The sequence below is a fragment of the Drosophila santomea genome, chromosome 3R (assembly GCF_016746245.2).
Source record: "Drosophila santomea strain STO CAGO 1482 chromosome 3R, Prin_Dsan_1.1, whole genome shotgun sequence".
NCBI classification, from domain to species: domain Eukaryota; kingdom Metazoa; phylum Arthropoda; class Insecta; order Diptera; family Drosophilidae; genus Drosophila; species Drosophila santomea.
This window is the reverse complement of record NC_053019.2, coordinates 13,780,309-13,797,233: the sequence shown is the minus strand read 5'-3', so window position 1 is coordinate 13,797,233 and position 16,925 is coordinate 13,780,309. Positions and strand designations below refer to the sequence as shown.

Below are 16,925 nucleotides of genomic sequence, written 5' to 3'. Positions count from 1 at the left end.
TGTCTCTTTAAGGATAAATCGAAACTTGAAAATTAAATTATAAAATAATTTTGTATAAATAAAATTAATCCAATTTAAGGAGAGGGCTTTCAAATTTAAATAAAAACAATTCAATAATTTCTATTGTTGTTTATGTTTATAGCCCATAGGTAATGTAATTCAGTTAATGTATAAATATTGTATTTTATTGCTTTAACGTATATCCTTTAAAAAGTTATATCCATGACTTTAATACTGTTATACAAGTAAAAAGAAAACGACCTTATACAGTAACTTGTTTAATATGTAAGCTGGGACCCAATATAATTTTTAAATTTTTCGGTATTTCATAATGTTACATTTTATTGGTGTGTGTACATTGCATAAATCAGAGCTGCCATACTGCAGACAGGCAGGTCACGCGCCCATTAAACCCCTTGTATTGGCTAATTTGTGGTGGCTTAGTACCAAAAAAACACTAAAATATCTATTTGTAATATAAAACTATCGTTACTCAGGTAGAGCAGGCAAATACAATACAAGTAGTTACGAAAATAATACCAAATCGGCTCAACTGCCAACACACCAAGGTGGCAACGCCGCACCCATATACACACGCTGTCGCTTGCATTTGTCATTTTCCGGTGGTCATTTCATTCGTACGCGCGACTTTTTGGCGAGTGTGTATATAAATCTCCGGCTCTGCGTAAAACAAAAACCGAAAATCGTGCTGCTTAGCCCCCGAAATTAGTAAATCCAACAAAAACACACAAAATGGCCGAGAACAAGCAAGTGGATACGGAGATGAACGGCGAGGATTTCACCAAGGACGTGACTGCCGACGGTCCTGGATCTGAAAATGGTGATGCGGGCGCCGCCGGCTCCACCAACGGCAGTTCGGACAACCAATCGGGCGCATCCGGCCAGCGGGACGACGACAGGTATGTCCATTATCTGGCGGATACGTTTTTTTTTTGCTCTCTTTCTCTTTTGCAACGGGCAGCCGATGATCATGTGCCCCCATAGATTTTCTGCTTCTATATAATGTATATTGCCTACTCTGTTACGTAAATACGAAGCTAACGTCGTTGGTCGCGTTTTATGGGATTTTTCGGGGTTCTGCGGGGGAAGTCTGACCCCTTTTGTGTTCTCTCTAGCTTGCGCTCGTGCGTCGGTGTGTGTTTGTGTGTGTGCGAGGTGTCGGTGCGACTGTACTTCAAGTAATATTAATAGATTCTTCGGGGCAAAATGCATCATCACAGTCCCGTGAGACATGGAAAATTTTCAACGTTTTTCCCTGCACACACACTCACAGTTTCCTCCATGAAAACTAGAGTTTTCTTCAGTTTGGAGCACATTTTCTCCCACTTGTGAGGTTATGTTTGTTACCCACGTTGCCCCACACACACACTGTGACGCATACGAACACAAAAACATACGGTTGCCTTTCACTTGCAAAAAATGTGGCGAAAAAAAGATGTTGGAAAAAGTTTTGTTTGTATTTGTCAGTGTATTCTTTTTAATTGGCATTACTCTTTGGTTTGGCTATTCGTTGTTATTTAGTGCTCTTCCAGTTTTGTACCCAAAATGGCGGCTGCATACAGGCATACATACCAACCTAACGCCTGCTGTTCTGTATGTTGTACGTGTTTTGCAGTTTTCACTTATTCTCTTTTGCTTGCCGGCTTCGTTCGCTCCAGCTCACGCTCGCCAACTCTTTAGCGTTCTCTTACTCTCAGAGAGCGACAGCCGGCGTCGTTTAGAGTTGCCAAGGCGCCAAAATATTAATTGAACTAAATATTAAAGTATCTTGAAAATGCGTAATAATTTTGATGGATTAAAGCACAGAGAAAAATGATGATCAAGTAGAATTGCCCCCTTGTTTGCTCCCCTTCGTTTTGGTTTTAGGTCTAGTGTACACTTCATTTGCCCATTCTTTATGATCATTTTATATCTAAGTTTAATCTTAAGTCACACGATGCTGTACATTTAAACGATAATACGAAACCAGCGCTGACGAAGAAAATGCAGATTCCCCCGTAAATGGACGGACTGGAGAAATTAAATCCAAAATCATAGCTTATCCTGTTGTCTTGTGAGCGAACTAACCTTGTTCCTCTCCGGCAGGTTTTGAGAGAAGTGAAATGCCCCGGGTCAGGGTTTTAAGCTATGCTCAAGTCGTTTACGGATATGGATTCGGATTTGGATTTGGATTCGTATTCCTGCCCCCGGCAAACGGTTACGGATTCGGATTCGGCGGACTTATACTTGGAGGATATGCAACCCTCTCCACACTCCAGTCTCCAAAAGTCTCCGCTCCGCCGATACTCAAGCTGATGGTATTTATCTATCCAAAACTAAAACAATCAATCAGTCAGCCAATATATAGAACTATCGACACACAAAATTATCAACAAATTATCTCGATTTAAAATTGGATCCATATGTAAACTGTATACGAATATATATTATATTGTATCTCTTAACGTATAACTTGTAAATTACCTCAAAAAAGAAAGACAAAAAAAGTACCAAGTAATGGGAGACAGAGAGAGACCGAGTGAAAAAGAGACTCGCAGTTTTTTCGTTTGTTTTTATGAAGCTCAAAAAACTATACATTATATATATCGCCCGAAGAAAGAAACACAAAGAACGAATGTAACGTAACGAATTGCCACAAAAATGACGCACAATCACTAAATTGCAATCGAAATTCCGCCGCCGTGTGACGAGACTGTTCCAAATTTGCCGGGAATCCGCCGAGAACGCTGAGATATCTTTCCAAAAAGTCCATAAATCTATGAGAATAACGTATATCACAGTAAACTATAAGTGTCTATGAATACTTTTTCAACATTCCTTTTTATAAAAAAAATAGAATATAAAATAAACAGCCAAATAAAGCAAGTAAAACTAACCACAATCCAGCATAAAAACCTTTGCATTCTTTTTCTCATCCTATTGAATAAAGACTAATTGTTAATTGTTATTTGTACAAACAAAAACTCTTAAGTATACCCAAAACAAAATCTTAATAATTCACTCTTGCATATCTTATATATACTATATCTATATCTTTCGCTCGTTTTGTGTCTCTCGATCGATCGCTCGCTCGCTCCTCGAACTCTTTCGCTCATTCCGAGTTTGCAAGTTTTTTGACACTATCCGATCCATTCTTTGATTGCAATACAGTAACTAAAGCAATTTTTCACTTCAAATTTGGTGAGTTTTTTTTATTCGTTTTGTATTCTTGCTCTGTCATCAATTCTTTTGCAGCCATTACGAAAATCAGTAAGAGATGAAAAATTTAAAGTAAATTAAGAAAGTATTTGCCTCGCGCATCAAACACAACCTATTTTCGTGCCTGATTTCCCCAGATATATACCTTTTTTCCCGCCAAATATTGCCTCAATCGACCTTAAAATGTTTTAAGATAACATCAAACTAACCAATTTATCTTTAAACTTTCACAGAAAACTGTTTGTCGGTGGTCTGAGCTGGGAAACGACTGAAAGTAAGTATACAACTAAAACTAAGTATTTGAACTGATGTTAACAAATGGTTTCCTATTTTTCCAGAGGAACTGCGCGATCACTTCGGCAAGTATGGCGAGATCGAGAGCATCAATGTCAAGACAGATCCCCAGACCGGTCGCTCCCGAGGATTCGCCTTCATCGTGTTCACAAACACCGAGGCTATTGACAAGGTCAGCGCCGTCGATGAGCACGTAATCAACAGCAAGAAGGTCGATCCCAAGAAGGCTAAGGCCAGGCACGGTAAGATCTTTGTCGGTGGCCTCACCACAGAGATCACCGATGAGGAGATTAAGACCTACTTTGGACAGTTTGGCAACGTAAGTAACCCTCAAGCAGTCTACTATTGGCATGAGTAGTATGTGTGATGACTTACCTAAATTCTTCTTGTTTAAAGATCGTCGAGGTTGAGATGCCATTCGACAAGCAAAAGTCGCAGCGTAAGGGATTCTGCTTCATCACCTTCGATTCGGAGCAAGTGGTGACGGACCTGCTGAAGACGCCCAAGCAGAAGATCGCCGGCAAGGAGGTCGATGTTAAGCGTGCAACGCCCAAGCCAGAGAACCAGATGATGGGCGGTATGCGTGGAGGCCCACGCGGTGGTATGCGCGGCGGACGCGGTGGCTACGGAGGACGTGGTGGTTAGTACAGCTGCTGACAAAACAGTGCTTCTCGCTTCAAATGGAAATCGTCTCTAAACTGCCTATTACTCCATCATCTAGGCTACAACAACCAGTGGGACGGACAGGGATCCTACGGCGGCTATGGCGGCGGCTACGGCGGATATGGTGCCGGTGGTTATGGCGACTACTATGCCGGCGGATACTATAATGGATATGACTACGGTTATGGTAAATACAACAAACAACAAAGTAGTGCTCAAAGCAATTATTACAATAACAACACGTCGAGTAATTACCATCAAAACAAGAACAATAGCAACAACTATCAGCAGTTCTAAGTAGAGCTCAGCCACATAAAGCTGACCAGCAAAAAATCAGAAAGAAATAATCAAGCAAACAAAGCAAACAACAACAACCGCAGAACATATAATCCTTCTAATTTTTGCCATAGACCTGATCTGATCCAAATTTCCACGTTGTTGTGTTTCCCATTCAAACAAAACTGAGAGAAAAACAAAAACAAAAAAGTTTAGGTGCATTTCGATATATAGTAACGTATATATTTATATATGCTTATATACCGCATGCATTATATTTATGCACATTTGCATATAAATCAAGTTGGTATATGATGTCAAAGAACAACAACATCAAAAACAACAACAAGAAAGAACAAGAACAACAACTACAAAAGCAACGTCGCTAAAAACAAGAAAACTTTTAAAAATTGTAGATTTGAAAAAGAAAACAAGAAACATTTCTTTAATGCTAACATATAAATTTTAATCGTTCATTTTATATTGAAAAAATGTGTATTTTGACAGACAATTTTCATCATTTAATATAACAAGCAAAATCGCAATTTTTATATACACATTTATATCTATCTTATTATATATAAACTTACGTATAATTTTAAAGGCATATATTTGATGTTTAAAATTTTAAAGCGTACCTTTTAAACGAGAGTTCATTTAAACAAAACATTTAATTACCAATTATTAGTTGAGTAGCATTTAAACATAAAACTGACGAAGCGTGTGTAAAAAAAGATGTGTTGTTAAAAGAGTGAGAAGGAGCGATGAGAAAAGTAGACGTGACGTTCAAGTCGAGGCATATATAATGCTACTATCCTGCCTTTTATATGCGACCACCAGACCGGACCAACAACAAACAACAACAACCACAAGAACAACAACCTGGTTGCCTTCAACAGACTTTCCAAAGATGACAAATACCTCAAACGCAAGGGCAGCAAACAAACAACCAGAAGAACAGCAATCCCAGATTATAACAACAAACAAAGAAACATGAAACACAAGAGGAGCATGTGCCAATTATGTGAAACTGTGTGAAATGCCAGTGTTTTTGGCCTTTTGCGCAATTGCAACTTGTGCCTTTTTTAATTGTTAACTAAACTGTTATTGTTTGAACCAACTGAAACCAAAATCTGTTGAAACACACAAACACCCACACCACACAAACACAGCCCCACCCACACCCCCTTTTTCCCCAGCGCTCCCATAAAATAGTTATTTAAATAGGTTCTCCTTTTTGTTTTGTTAAACAAAACACTAAACAACAACCAACCAGAACAGAAACGACAACAAACAAAAAAAAACAAAACACACGAAATGCGTAATCAAAGCTTTGATTCAATGTCTATTTAAATATATATATACCTTATATATAGCATATAAATATATTTTTAGATACATATTATTATTCCGGCAACGGGATAATATTCACGTTCTTTGCAATGCATATGTTTTCGTATGCACCATACGTCAATATACCTACCATATATATTTATATCAAATATATACAAATGTTATATATTTATACATAAAACGTAACATTTAACTATGGTACTATTTTTGATAGTATTATTTTAAGGCAAATCCTTGTAAAAAACAACTACAATACGAAAAGAGCACAACAACCAAAAGCTCTTCAGATCTGAAGGCCGGGGTCCAAAAAGTCAGCGCAGCGGATCCGGGATATTATCATTCCGGTGCAACCACTGCAGCACCCCCGGTCTCACTCGTTAGATCGTTCTTTTATTTGCTTTACTTGCATTTCCGCTGCACTTTCTTGACCAAAACGTAACGTAATGTCGAAACAATCCAGTTTTGAGGCTTGTTTTAGTTGCACCGCGAGCGCATTGCGGCATTCTGCATGCTCATACGTTGATTCCAGGATAAAGTATAAAGAACTACAAACAATTAACTAACTTACTGAACAACGACAAGTAATAACTGCAATAGCAAAATCAACAACATCTTAATTGTAGCAGTACAAAAAAACGAATAATAAAAACACACTTCGTCAATTTTAGTAATTTTAATTCAAGCATATATACATATATAATTTTTTCTTATGGTTTTTAAATGTTAAGTCGAGCAACACTAACAGATCACACATACACCAGCATTGCTATTCGCAAATGTATATATAAATACCTCGTATAATTCGTATATCCTTGAATTTGAAATTGAGCAGATCCTGAAATAAACTTTTGCTAATGATCCTATCAAATGTTGTCATTGTGCGTCGACAATTTGACTGTATACCAATTATATATACATTTGTACATTTACATACATCTTTATTCATGAACTTTGAGTAAATTATTTTACAAAGAAATTGCATGTTTCTCAATGTTTTTAGCAAGTTGTCTGTATACAAAGAAAACTAAACAAAAAAAATCTAAGCAAGATAAGAAAAAAAAAATAAATTGACATTTATATTAAAGTTATCCAAGCAAGAAAAGTTTTTATACATTTTATGCTATATTTTTATTAATTATTATACCGATTATTATGATGCTTAAATATGTAAACAAATTTTTTTGATATAAACAAAATTTTTGTATACCTATACATATACTTACCATACAATTATATAGCAATAATTTTGTGCCCCCACTTTATATTAAAACCCCAATAACAATATATTCTTAGTCTTTATAATTTCCTATTCCGTTAATCTACAACTTGAAATTCTAAAACTAACAATCAGACCACAGAAAAGTGCGGGGAGCCGTAGCCTTAACACCGAGTTAGAGCTGATGAAAAGCCAAGTTAGCAGAACGGGTGTTTCGGTTCCCACTCCCCGCACTTGTACCCGTTAATTATGTAATATTACTTTCGTAATTATGATTTTTGAACATATTTATATACGATTATATGATTGTAATACCGAATTTTCCGATGTTTCGCCTCACAAAAACAAAAAAAAAGCAAACTAAACGAACCCAAAACATAAGTAAAGAAAACCCCCAATGAGAGTTCAACTCAAAACACAGCCACCAACCACCCAAAAGCGAATATCCAAAAACGATCGCAAGCTGCGCGCCTTTGTCTTGTCCAAGCTTCTCGCAAGCGGTTAACCGATTGCCCGGCCGACCCGGTAACCGATACCACCGGTGACCGAGGGTCTTTGGTGAGAACCACACCAGTAGAGCCACTATATCCATCTACTATCCACCGACATCCAAACCAAGCAATCAATCAAGCAATCAGGCAACCAAGCGACCAGAGATCGAGCAATCGAGCGATCCGCCAAGCAAAACCGCACCAACAGTGTTAACTTTTCACTTAACTGTAACGTTTTTCATTTTTTACTTAAATCTTCCTTTTTCTATTACATTTAAAACGTATATATTTACAAGTAATTTAGCGTAATTAATATTTGTTCTTAGTAAAATGCATTGAAAACTCTAAAAAAAACTAAAAAAAAAAAAAGAAGAAAGATGAAATGATAATATAATGGAACCACTAAAGTAATGAATGAATTAATTAATATATTGTCAAGCCGATTCTGAGACAATTCTTAAGCTACAAATCCAGTTTTCTTGTTTTTAACAACAGCTACAACAACAACAACAATGAACACGAAGAGTAATTATGATAATCATTATATTAACTCAAGTATAAAGTAAAATTTGTTGACTATTTGCATTTGTTTTTGTTTTTCGCAAAACGTTTTCTATGACACGCAAAAATATAATATATTCGCGACAGACTCCGCATCCTCATCCCTCCCCTTCCCCCAGACCCTTGCAATTCCCGAAGATCCTTCAAAGGGAATGTTATAAAAGAAAATTAACGAAAAAATTAATTATAATTTTATTACTTTTTGCTGAGGTGAGACATTCAAAATACACACACACAAGAGCAGCAAATGAATTCACAAATTTTTTTGGCAAAAACCTTACAAAATTATTTACCGAATAAATTCAAACAAACATTTAATTAATTTGAAATTGAAATGCTGAAATTGTTGTGTGGAAAATGAGGTAAAAATTAAAAAACATAAATGCATAACGAGTGCTGTAAAGAAATGAGAAATCGAATGAATTGAATTGAGAAATCCATTGCAATACATTGTGAAACATGTTAATAAGTCGAGTCGCGTCCGGTCGACAACTAACCAAAATCTGAGACAACAACCAGAGTTATATTATATAATTATATATAACCAAGCGAAATAACAACCAATCCAATCGAAACGCATGTATGTGTGAGCGCCGCCTTGCGCCAGTTTCCTCGCCATTTGCAAGAGGAAAGCGAGCGAAAATTGTTTTTTAAATTTTTATTGTGTACCAGCAACCAACAGCTACAACAATCAACAACCAAATGTTAGAGCAACATTTTAACCATCATTCTTATAATCAAAATCCACAAACAAGAAATGAGCAAATAAAAGAAAAACGAAAAAAAAAAACAAAAACCAGACAACAATTTTGTGTGTATTTCAGTTTCCGCCCACAACCCACCCCTGATCTCACCAAACCACACCAACCAACCACACTCTCCTCCGGACCCGGAGCAGGTGATTCCTTTCCAGCTCGCTCGGTATGTGCCATTTGAATTGTCTCCCCTCGGCTCGTCGGCGTCGTCCATAACTGAGTAGTACAAATTTTGACCAAGCGAAAAAGTAAAAGAATACAATCCCCCGATCCAAGTAATAGATAGTTCCACTCCACCCAAAGTCCTGCCAACTAGCCACTAAAAAGAATGTTGTAGTAACCAAAAATTTTTATTCAGATGTGCCAAAACATTTTAAATTTATTTTGAAAACTTGTTAGTAAATGTAAAAATTCAATTCCAAGTCGTGACTACTTCGGTCACGTGACTTAGCAATAATATAGACTAAAGTAGTTGGCAGTACCCACTTAGACCCATCTTAATTTTGTTCGTGTCGTTTTACACCTTTTTATAAGATAAGCTTTGTTTGTGTTTTCATCAATTTTCTGTACGACCTAATCTGCGCAAACAACGACACCTTTGTGTGTGATTGATTGCACCACGAAATGCCATTGCAACCAAAAGACGGATACGGTTACGGCGGCGGCTTTGAGGGTAACGGCTACGGCGGAGGCGGTGGTGGCAATATGGGCGGTGGTCGCGGTGGACCCCGCGGCGGCGGCGGCCCCAAAGGTATTAATAGTAAGAAGCGCCTAGCGAAAACTATCTGTAACCAACGAATTGTTGGGCCCTCATCCCTCCTATAATACTACATAGTGTAGTCCATTTGAAATAATTTTTTTTATGTTTGTAAAGCAGTTTCATCGTTTTTGGTTATCCTTCCTCCATTGGCTTTTCATGACTTATGTTTTACTTTATTTTGCTATGCTGTGCCCCCCACTAGAATTGGTCAAAATTTCCAAAAAGAAAACCGAAGTCGTTTGGCGTAGTTAATGAAATCTATAGATGAACCCCCTCCTACCCTTCCCGCAGATGTTGAGCATGTCTTTCTTTTTGCCTGATATAATCCGATATTCGATTCGATTTAACCGACTAATGTCTTGCACACTTTCCAAACGTTTCCAAAACAGGCGGCGGTGGCGGTTTTAACGGTGGCAAGCAGCGCGGAGGCGGTGGACGCCAGCAGCGGCATCAGCCCTACTAAAAAGGGGCAAGGGGCGTGGGCATTGGGTATCTCGCATTCTCCAAATAACTGCAAACTATTTGAATTTTACCTAGTTTAGTTTGTTATGGTGAGTTGGAAGCCATTCACGCTCTGATGCCAGTTAATTAAAGTTAATTTCATTGCAGCATTACTACAAGAAGCAACACACATCTCTACAACAACACCGTCTGGGTAACCGCATATATACGCCGTTGTATATATCTGTATGAAAGAAATGAGGAAAAAAGAAAATGAATAGACTGGCTGGCTGGGAGCAATAATATCAACATCAGCTACCTTAACACACCTTTACACACTTGATGTGTAGCACCATTCCAACAACAGCAATAAAAACGAGAGCGTCATACGCAGCAGCAGCATCGGGAGTTAAAAAGCATCATTTATACCATACAAAGCAAGCCACAACAAGAAAAAAAAACACTACAAAAACCAAACACAAATAGATACACACATAGCTAGGCATAGAGACACATGTAATTTTTCAGCAAGTGGCTAATTTTTCATAGCCACACGCTCATTAAGCCGACAAACCAACCAAACAACCAACCAACCAACCGCCCACCAAACAACCCTTCAACCCGTCTAAAACCACAAGACAACATTGCAGGGAACGTGGCAAACAACATTTGCCAAACTTAATGCTGTGCAATGCTCACGTTGCCTGTGTGTCGAAACTAATTTGTTTTTCTAATGTAGTCCCATACATTATGCGAGGTAATTGTTTAACGCGTCAGTAGCACAGGAAGTCGGAGAGATAGGAAAGAAAACAAAAAATCAAACAAATATACTTACAAAACAAAACAAAACAAAACAAAATACAGCTAAAATGTTTCATACATTACACAATACAATAGAGTATAAGTATTTGTTTAACTTTAATTATGAATTAACTGTAATATGTAATAATAATTATAGAACCAAGAAACAAAAGAAGCAAGCGTTGACTGGCTGGCACATCGGGTTGCCTTCTTCCCGTTCGATTGAAAAACTATATACAATATATAAAATATACGATATACGACAAGACAAGACAACAAAGCAGAAACAACCTACAACAAACAAAACCACCATATTACATAATACTAACTAATACAGAAGAGAAAGCGGAAACAGGATTAGTTTTTGTTTTCGTTTTCGAATATGTGTATTACGCTCATAGACTACATTTATACATACATAATACATAATACATCTATATTTATGTACACTTCTGAAAGGGAAGAGATTTATATTTTAATAAAAATCTAAAGCCACACTGCGAGAACATTATCTCTCTACGTACACCCCCACAATTGTATAGACCACTGCAAGAATGCGAATTGTTAAATCAAATCTATCTATGTATACACTACTATAGCTATATGAAAATCTTTATGAAATCGTCCGACCGTCAAGCTGAATGGATAGCAGATTATAAATGCCGATGTGGGCTGGACGGGCAGTTTAGGTAGCATTTCAAGGAAATCAATACATTGAAAACAATGCGTGTGAAAGCGTGGATTTTCCCACTTAAGAAAATAAAACATTCTCAAGCGAAATTACAACCTAACTTAATTGAACGATAGGAGATCAGGCAGTTTTAAAGCGAACATTACATTAAAGAAAATCTAAATTAAAAGTCCACAAAATGTTTTTTACTTGCCTGGTGACATTCAAAAATTTCCTAACAAATGGGGTACACTTTGAATTTGGAGAGGGTTAGTTTAGTCGCGCTCCTAATAGTTTCGCTTCATCTGGCCAGTGCTAAAGAGCACGTCCAAGATTTTCAGGAATTCCCGGTAATTGAATTCCATGCACATGCCCTGCTTTACGCCGAAGCACTTGCAGATGGCTTGGAACTCGCGGCTGCTCAGCATTACATGCATGTCGCGCACCGTGATGCCGCGCAAGAACTGATTCTGTGTGATCGAGCCGCATTGTTCACGATCGAAGTCTTTGAACACCTGGCTCAAATTCGAGATCTCGTCCGGTTTACAAGCGAGCTTCATCAGGGCCTGCGAGCAGATGGTTCGCTCATCGAAGCTCAGGAAGCAGTCGACACAATCCAGATTTGGCAGGTGGAGCAGTGGCACGGCGGTGACTACCTGGTCACCCAAGTTCGTGTCCAATTGGATGAAGATCTCGTCAAGGGCCTTGCAGAAATCGCGATAGCGAACACAGGACACGCGATTTGGTGAACGGAAGCTGGTCATGTGGAAGGAATTGAATAAGAGATTAGGATATAAGGACTGCATATAGTAAAGAGGATTCCTAAAAATAAAATATATTAAATGATAACTTACATATTGCACAAGATGTTGGCCTCCTCTTCCTTGATGATTACACTTGAGTTATCCAGCGCTCGCTTAAAGTCTGATTCAAGGATCTCGCCTTCGCGATGGCGATCGTAGTCCTTCATGAACTCCATGACGGCCACACTCTTGACCACAGCCTGTCGCTTGGCGTTCGTAAGGATGCGCACAATGACCTCCTCGCTGATATCCTCGGGCTCCAAATTGTCCCTCGCAAACGGTGGACACTCCACCAGTTCCTGCTTGGTGACCATCGCTGGCATGGCATACTCCGCCGGATCGACGTCGTCCAAAAACTTGGTGTAGCAGAAGCCCAGCTCGTTTCCATACCGACTCAGCACAGAGTCCTGCTCCGGGTCGGACAAGAGAATGCCATTGGTGCGGAAGATCTGCTTAGTAATGTTGCAGTGCACATGTCCACTGTTGAGTCTGGAAAGGAAATGGAAAATAGTTCGCTTTTCTTTATCTTCATTTAAGATATTATCGGTAGCCTTACTTATCGTAGCTTCGGAAGAAAGGATGCAGATAGAGGCGACGATTGCGGATGCGTATCCTAATCTTGCCCATGGCATCCTCACACAGATCACGGATATTCGTCGGCACAGTCTCCCAGGGTACGGCTCCTGGTCTGGGCAACTCCTGGATGTGACGAAGCGGCGATTCCACAACACACTGTGGCATCTTCTCCAGGTTCTTGATGGTGAATACTAGAATGATAGATAGATAGTTTAGAAAGTATATTGCTTATAGGGTTCATAACTCTCCACCTGTATCGATCTCATCAGCGAAATTGCGCCAACGCACTCGATTGGTATCCACTGGATCAGTGTAGCGTTCCAGCAGAATGGACATTTCCCTTTGGGTCAGATATTTGCCCACTCCCATGTTGGATAGACCACGCTCAAATTGATTCTTGGTGATGCTGCCTACGTTTAGGGAGTCGTAGCTCTCTAGGAACTCGGAGGTGCGCACTTGGTTCTTGTAGATGTAGTTCTGAATGCAAAACAGAATGTCGCACTGATTTCGATTCTTTTTAGGCGTACTGCAAGCATCGGGAAATATTGGATGCACTGCTTTGCAACCGTCTATAGCTGGAAGTTGGGAAAGTTCTAGATCCACTAAACGTCCCGGGAAGTCCTTGATTATGTCCTACATATGGAATACATTTCATGATGTGCGCGAATTCATCAGCATTGATGGTGACACTTACATGGGAGTTGTCCAGCAGATGATGCTCGCCCAGGTATGCTATAATATTATCGATGTGCTTGAGGAAAGCCACATAGTTGACCAGATATCCGTCCTTCATATAACGTCTAAGAAGCAGCAGAAAATCCGATTCCGACAGCGGTATCTTCATGAAGTGCAGCACACGCGAAAAGTGCGCCACGGTAACGACTCCAACATTTTGGGCAATCTGCAAGATAATTTGATAGTTAATTCGGTATAGGACATAGAACAGTGGCAAATCACTAACCAGTTCGTAATCCTGAAAATAGGGCATGAGCGGAATATTACATAGTTGGGCAATCTTGAGCAGAATCAGGCAGAGACGACGGCGATCCTCCGGCTGGGGTACAACATTCACATGCCAGGGATCGTTCCACTCCAGTCCCGTAGCTAGATCACTTTTCGCAGTCTTATGGAGTGCTTTAATATTAAATAGTTAAATACATAGTTGGAGCACAGATACGATTGACTAAAATGCAACTTACTTTCGCTGCAGACCACCTTGCAAAACTGACGATACGCCACGCGTCCATCTCGAATTTGGAAGTAGTCAGTGACATCCCGGAGTTCCGACTCAGACATGCCGGCCACCTTGCGATACTTGCCGAGTACGGCCGTGAAAATGGGCTCTGGAGAAGATGGGTTAGGTCGTAAAAGAGGCGTAATAAAAAAGGGAAATACATCCGGAGGATGTGCTCACCGGACACGAAGCCACTGCAACAGGGATCGTGCTGCTTCAAGTCGGCGCAGATGTCAAAGTTATAACGAAAAATGGCGCCCTGGATTTTACGACATCCTCGCCAGATTTGGTTTAGCTCCATCTCTTCCTAAATAGCGGCATTCAAATTAGTTGACCACGTTTAATGGCCAACACATATGACTGCCAATAGAATGGCCAACTCACCCTGTCATCACCCTCTTTAATCTTGGTCGAATGCATCTTGGTTGGATAGAATTTTTAAGATTTTTCTATTGCCGCACAATATGGGAAAAATGTTTACAAAAGTCCTCAAAATGTGTAAGGTTGTCTGTGTGTGTTAGCTAACCCGGTAAAACAATGAAATCAAAGGTAACTTGGCCAGCTACCCATTACAAATTGGGTTTCTCCGCTGCGCCGTGTTTGCTTTGTTCCCGTGGCTCCCAGGATGCCGCGACTCACGCAAGGAAGCCGTCGAGCAGCGCTACACTAATCACTTCCTTCGTTGGCAGGACGCTAGGACCTGGGTCCTGGTGGCCAGGAGCCGGCTTTCACTATTCTACAAATCGCCTCCAATCACGCGCTCATTCGTCCACCAGTTTGTCGCAATGCCACCAACACTTTTATTCAATTTTCTGTAAATGGCAGGGGTGAAGGAAAACAGCATGGGAAAACAAAACGGGTGAGGGCGAAAATATCAGAATGATTGGAAAAAAAACATCCTGGCATCATCAAATGCAATTTCATTTTATTGGAAAATCGCTGGCCAACCAACCAAGCAAACCGCATCCAAAGCCAACCAAAAGTAGCAAATCACTGGAAAAATAACAATATCCAACATATTGTATTTAAATGTGCATAGACATACTAAATAAATCGATGTTTTACTATTTAAGTCTGTTAATTATGTTTGTATCTCCGGTGGTTATGAAAAAAGTTTGCAGCAAAAAGCAGTTGCGAAAAGCATCCATTGATTGTGATTTTTAAATTCCAAGCTGCCTCCAAATATTTTCTCAGTGTGGCAGCAGCAAAAGGCAGCCTTGTGCAGAACTAACTCTTATGTTGGTAACGCCAGTGACCCTCGCACCCTGCAACGCCCAGTTCTAGTCAAGGTTGATTGGCGACGACAGGTGCCCTGCACACCCATACACCACCTGCCCACTTCAACCTGGCCATTTTGGCCACTTCTGGCCACGCGACTAAAAATAAGCTAAAGGGCGGTCCGAGCTGGCATTTCAAGTGTTTGTTTAGATGCCCTTTTTGCTCCCAGAGTCACGAATGTCGCACTGTTATGGAGTCAATGGGCAAATTGCCTAGGTAAATATCATTGTTGGCGCGGTCATATTCATTTGGAATGCATAAAAAAGCTGAAGGTTCTCAATTTTAAAATACACATCTTCCGGAATTTTCTTCTATTGGACTCATATTTTGAACAATCAAACATGTAAACATACAATGTTTCATTCGTGAATAATCAATAATCAGGTATTCTGCTATACAATCAACTTAATCTAATAATTCTAGGCTACAAATCAGAGAAACTAGAGTTATGGTCCTCCAAGCCAGATTAAATAATTTTAATAACAGCACAGCATTGAATATTCATTTCATAAATCTAAAGCGGCACATTAGGTGTGATTTAAAATGACCCGTTTAGCATAAAATGCTTTCATTACGCTCCGCAATCATTATCGTTGCTTAGATGAGGTTTGCAGCCATCCAATTCCCCGGTTCTCCTCAAAACCCAACCCCCTTCGCTATCTTTGAAGCGTGCTTTATTGCAATTTTTATTGCACATTTTTGATTCACTCAGCCATTGGAGCCACGGGCTTTTGAGTTGGCTAAGCGATTCAGGTTGGGGCATTCGGCTTTTGGCCCCGCGAAATGTGCGTGTGGGTCGATGGCCAGGACATCGGTTTGCTTGTGTTTTGTCCTTATTGCCTCACCCGTTTGATTTGATGCGGTGTTAAATTATAATTACAGGTTGGAGCTGCTGAAATGGGGTCGCCCTGGGCTGCCAGGCTGGAACTGCCAGAACAGAAGAAGGGGGTCTCGCAGCTTATCGCGCACAAACATATGGCATTTTGTCAGTTAGTTTTGTCCGCCTTCCTTTTTTCGCACAGTTGCGAATGCATGGAGCTGTACACTAATAAAACGCAGGGTAGAAGGAACTAAAGGAACTAAGCATTTAGTTACCTAATATAAACTGTTTGGATTGCGAAAGTGTATCTAAAACGTGACTTATATTTCTTTCTAGAGAAACCATTTAATATATATTTTTTATTATATTACCTATATATATATATTACGATTTAATTATAATCATAAGTTATATTATTTATATTATATTATTATATTTTATGTGAGTGCAGTGCCTGCAGCCGTTTGCATGTGTAGGTAGAGAAAGTACTCGCATATATATTCATGAACCTGGTGTACATCTGCATAATGCATGGCAGCAGCAGCAGCGGCAGAAGAAGAATCGGTGGCAGTGGCAGGATACGCCAGTTGGCGGACTTTGCCTTTTATTTTAGTGGCTGCTTGGGCTGTCTGCCGCTGCTTTTGGCGGCCAACTAGTGCGGCTAACACACACATACACAGACACACGCATATACATACATATGTCCAAAGAGAA

The 16,925-nt window shown here is 39.6% G+C and overlaps 2 protein-coding genes across 3 annotated transcripts; one reads left to right on the top strand and one right to left on the bottom strand.

Annotated features, from left to right (window-relative positions):
* Positions 1-588: 588 nt before the first annotated feature.
* On the top strand, positions 589-10,431 carry LOC120454598 (RNA-binding protein squid). Of its 2 annotated transcripts, XM_039640050.2 has the most exons (8): positions 589-920; positions 3,453-3,493; positions 3,558-3,832; positions 3,910-4,153; positions 4,235-4,363; positions 9,472-9,579; positions 9,978-10,139; positions 10,198-10,431. In XM_039640050.2, the coding sequence occupies exons 1-7, from the start codon at positions 754-756 to the stop codon at positions 10,049-10,051; spliced, it is 1,038 nt and encodes a 345-aa protein (XP_039495984.1). In that variant the 5' UTR covers positions 589-753; the 3' UTR covers positions 10,052-10,139; positions 10,198-10,431. The 2 variants fall into 2 exon arrangements, with proteins under 2 accessions (XP_039495984.1, XP_039495985.1); XM_039640051.2 differs by lacking the exon at positions 9,472-9,579 and having other exon boundaries at positions 594-920.
* On the bottom strand, positions 10,140-14,656 carry LOC120454595. Its single transcript, XM_039640047.1, has 10 exons — positions 14,498-14,656; positions 14,294-14,420; positions 14,079-14,222; positions 13,841-14,013; positions 13,574-13,780; positions 13,131-13,512; positions 12,860-13,070; positions 12,355-12,792; positions 11,715-12,256; positions 10,140-10,273 (listed from the first exon to the last, which is right to left on the bottom strand). Exons 1-9 carry the CDS (start codon positions 14,531-14,533, stop codon positions 11,788-11,790), a joined length of 2,187 nt encoding a protein of 728 aa, XP_039495981.1. The 5' UTR covers positions 14,534-14,656; the 3' UTR covers positions 10,140-10,273; positions 11,715-11,787.
* Between the last annotated feature and the right edge of the window lie 2,269 nt (positions 14,657-16,925).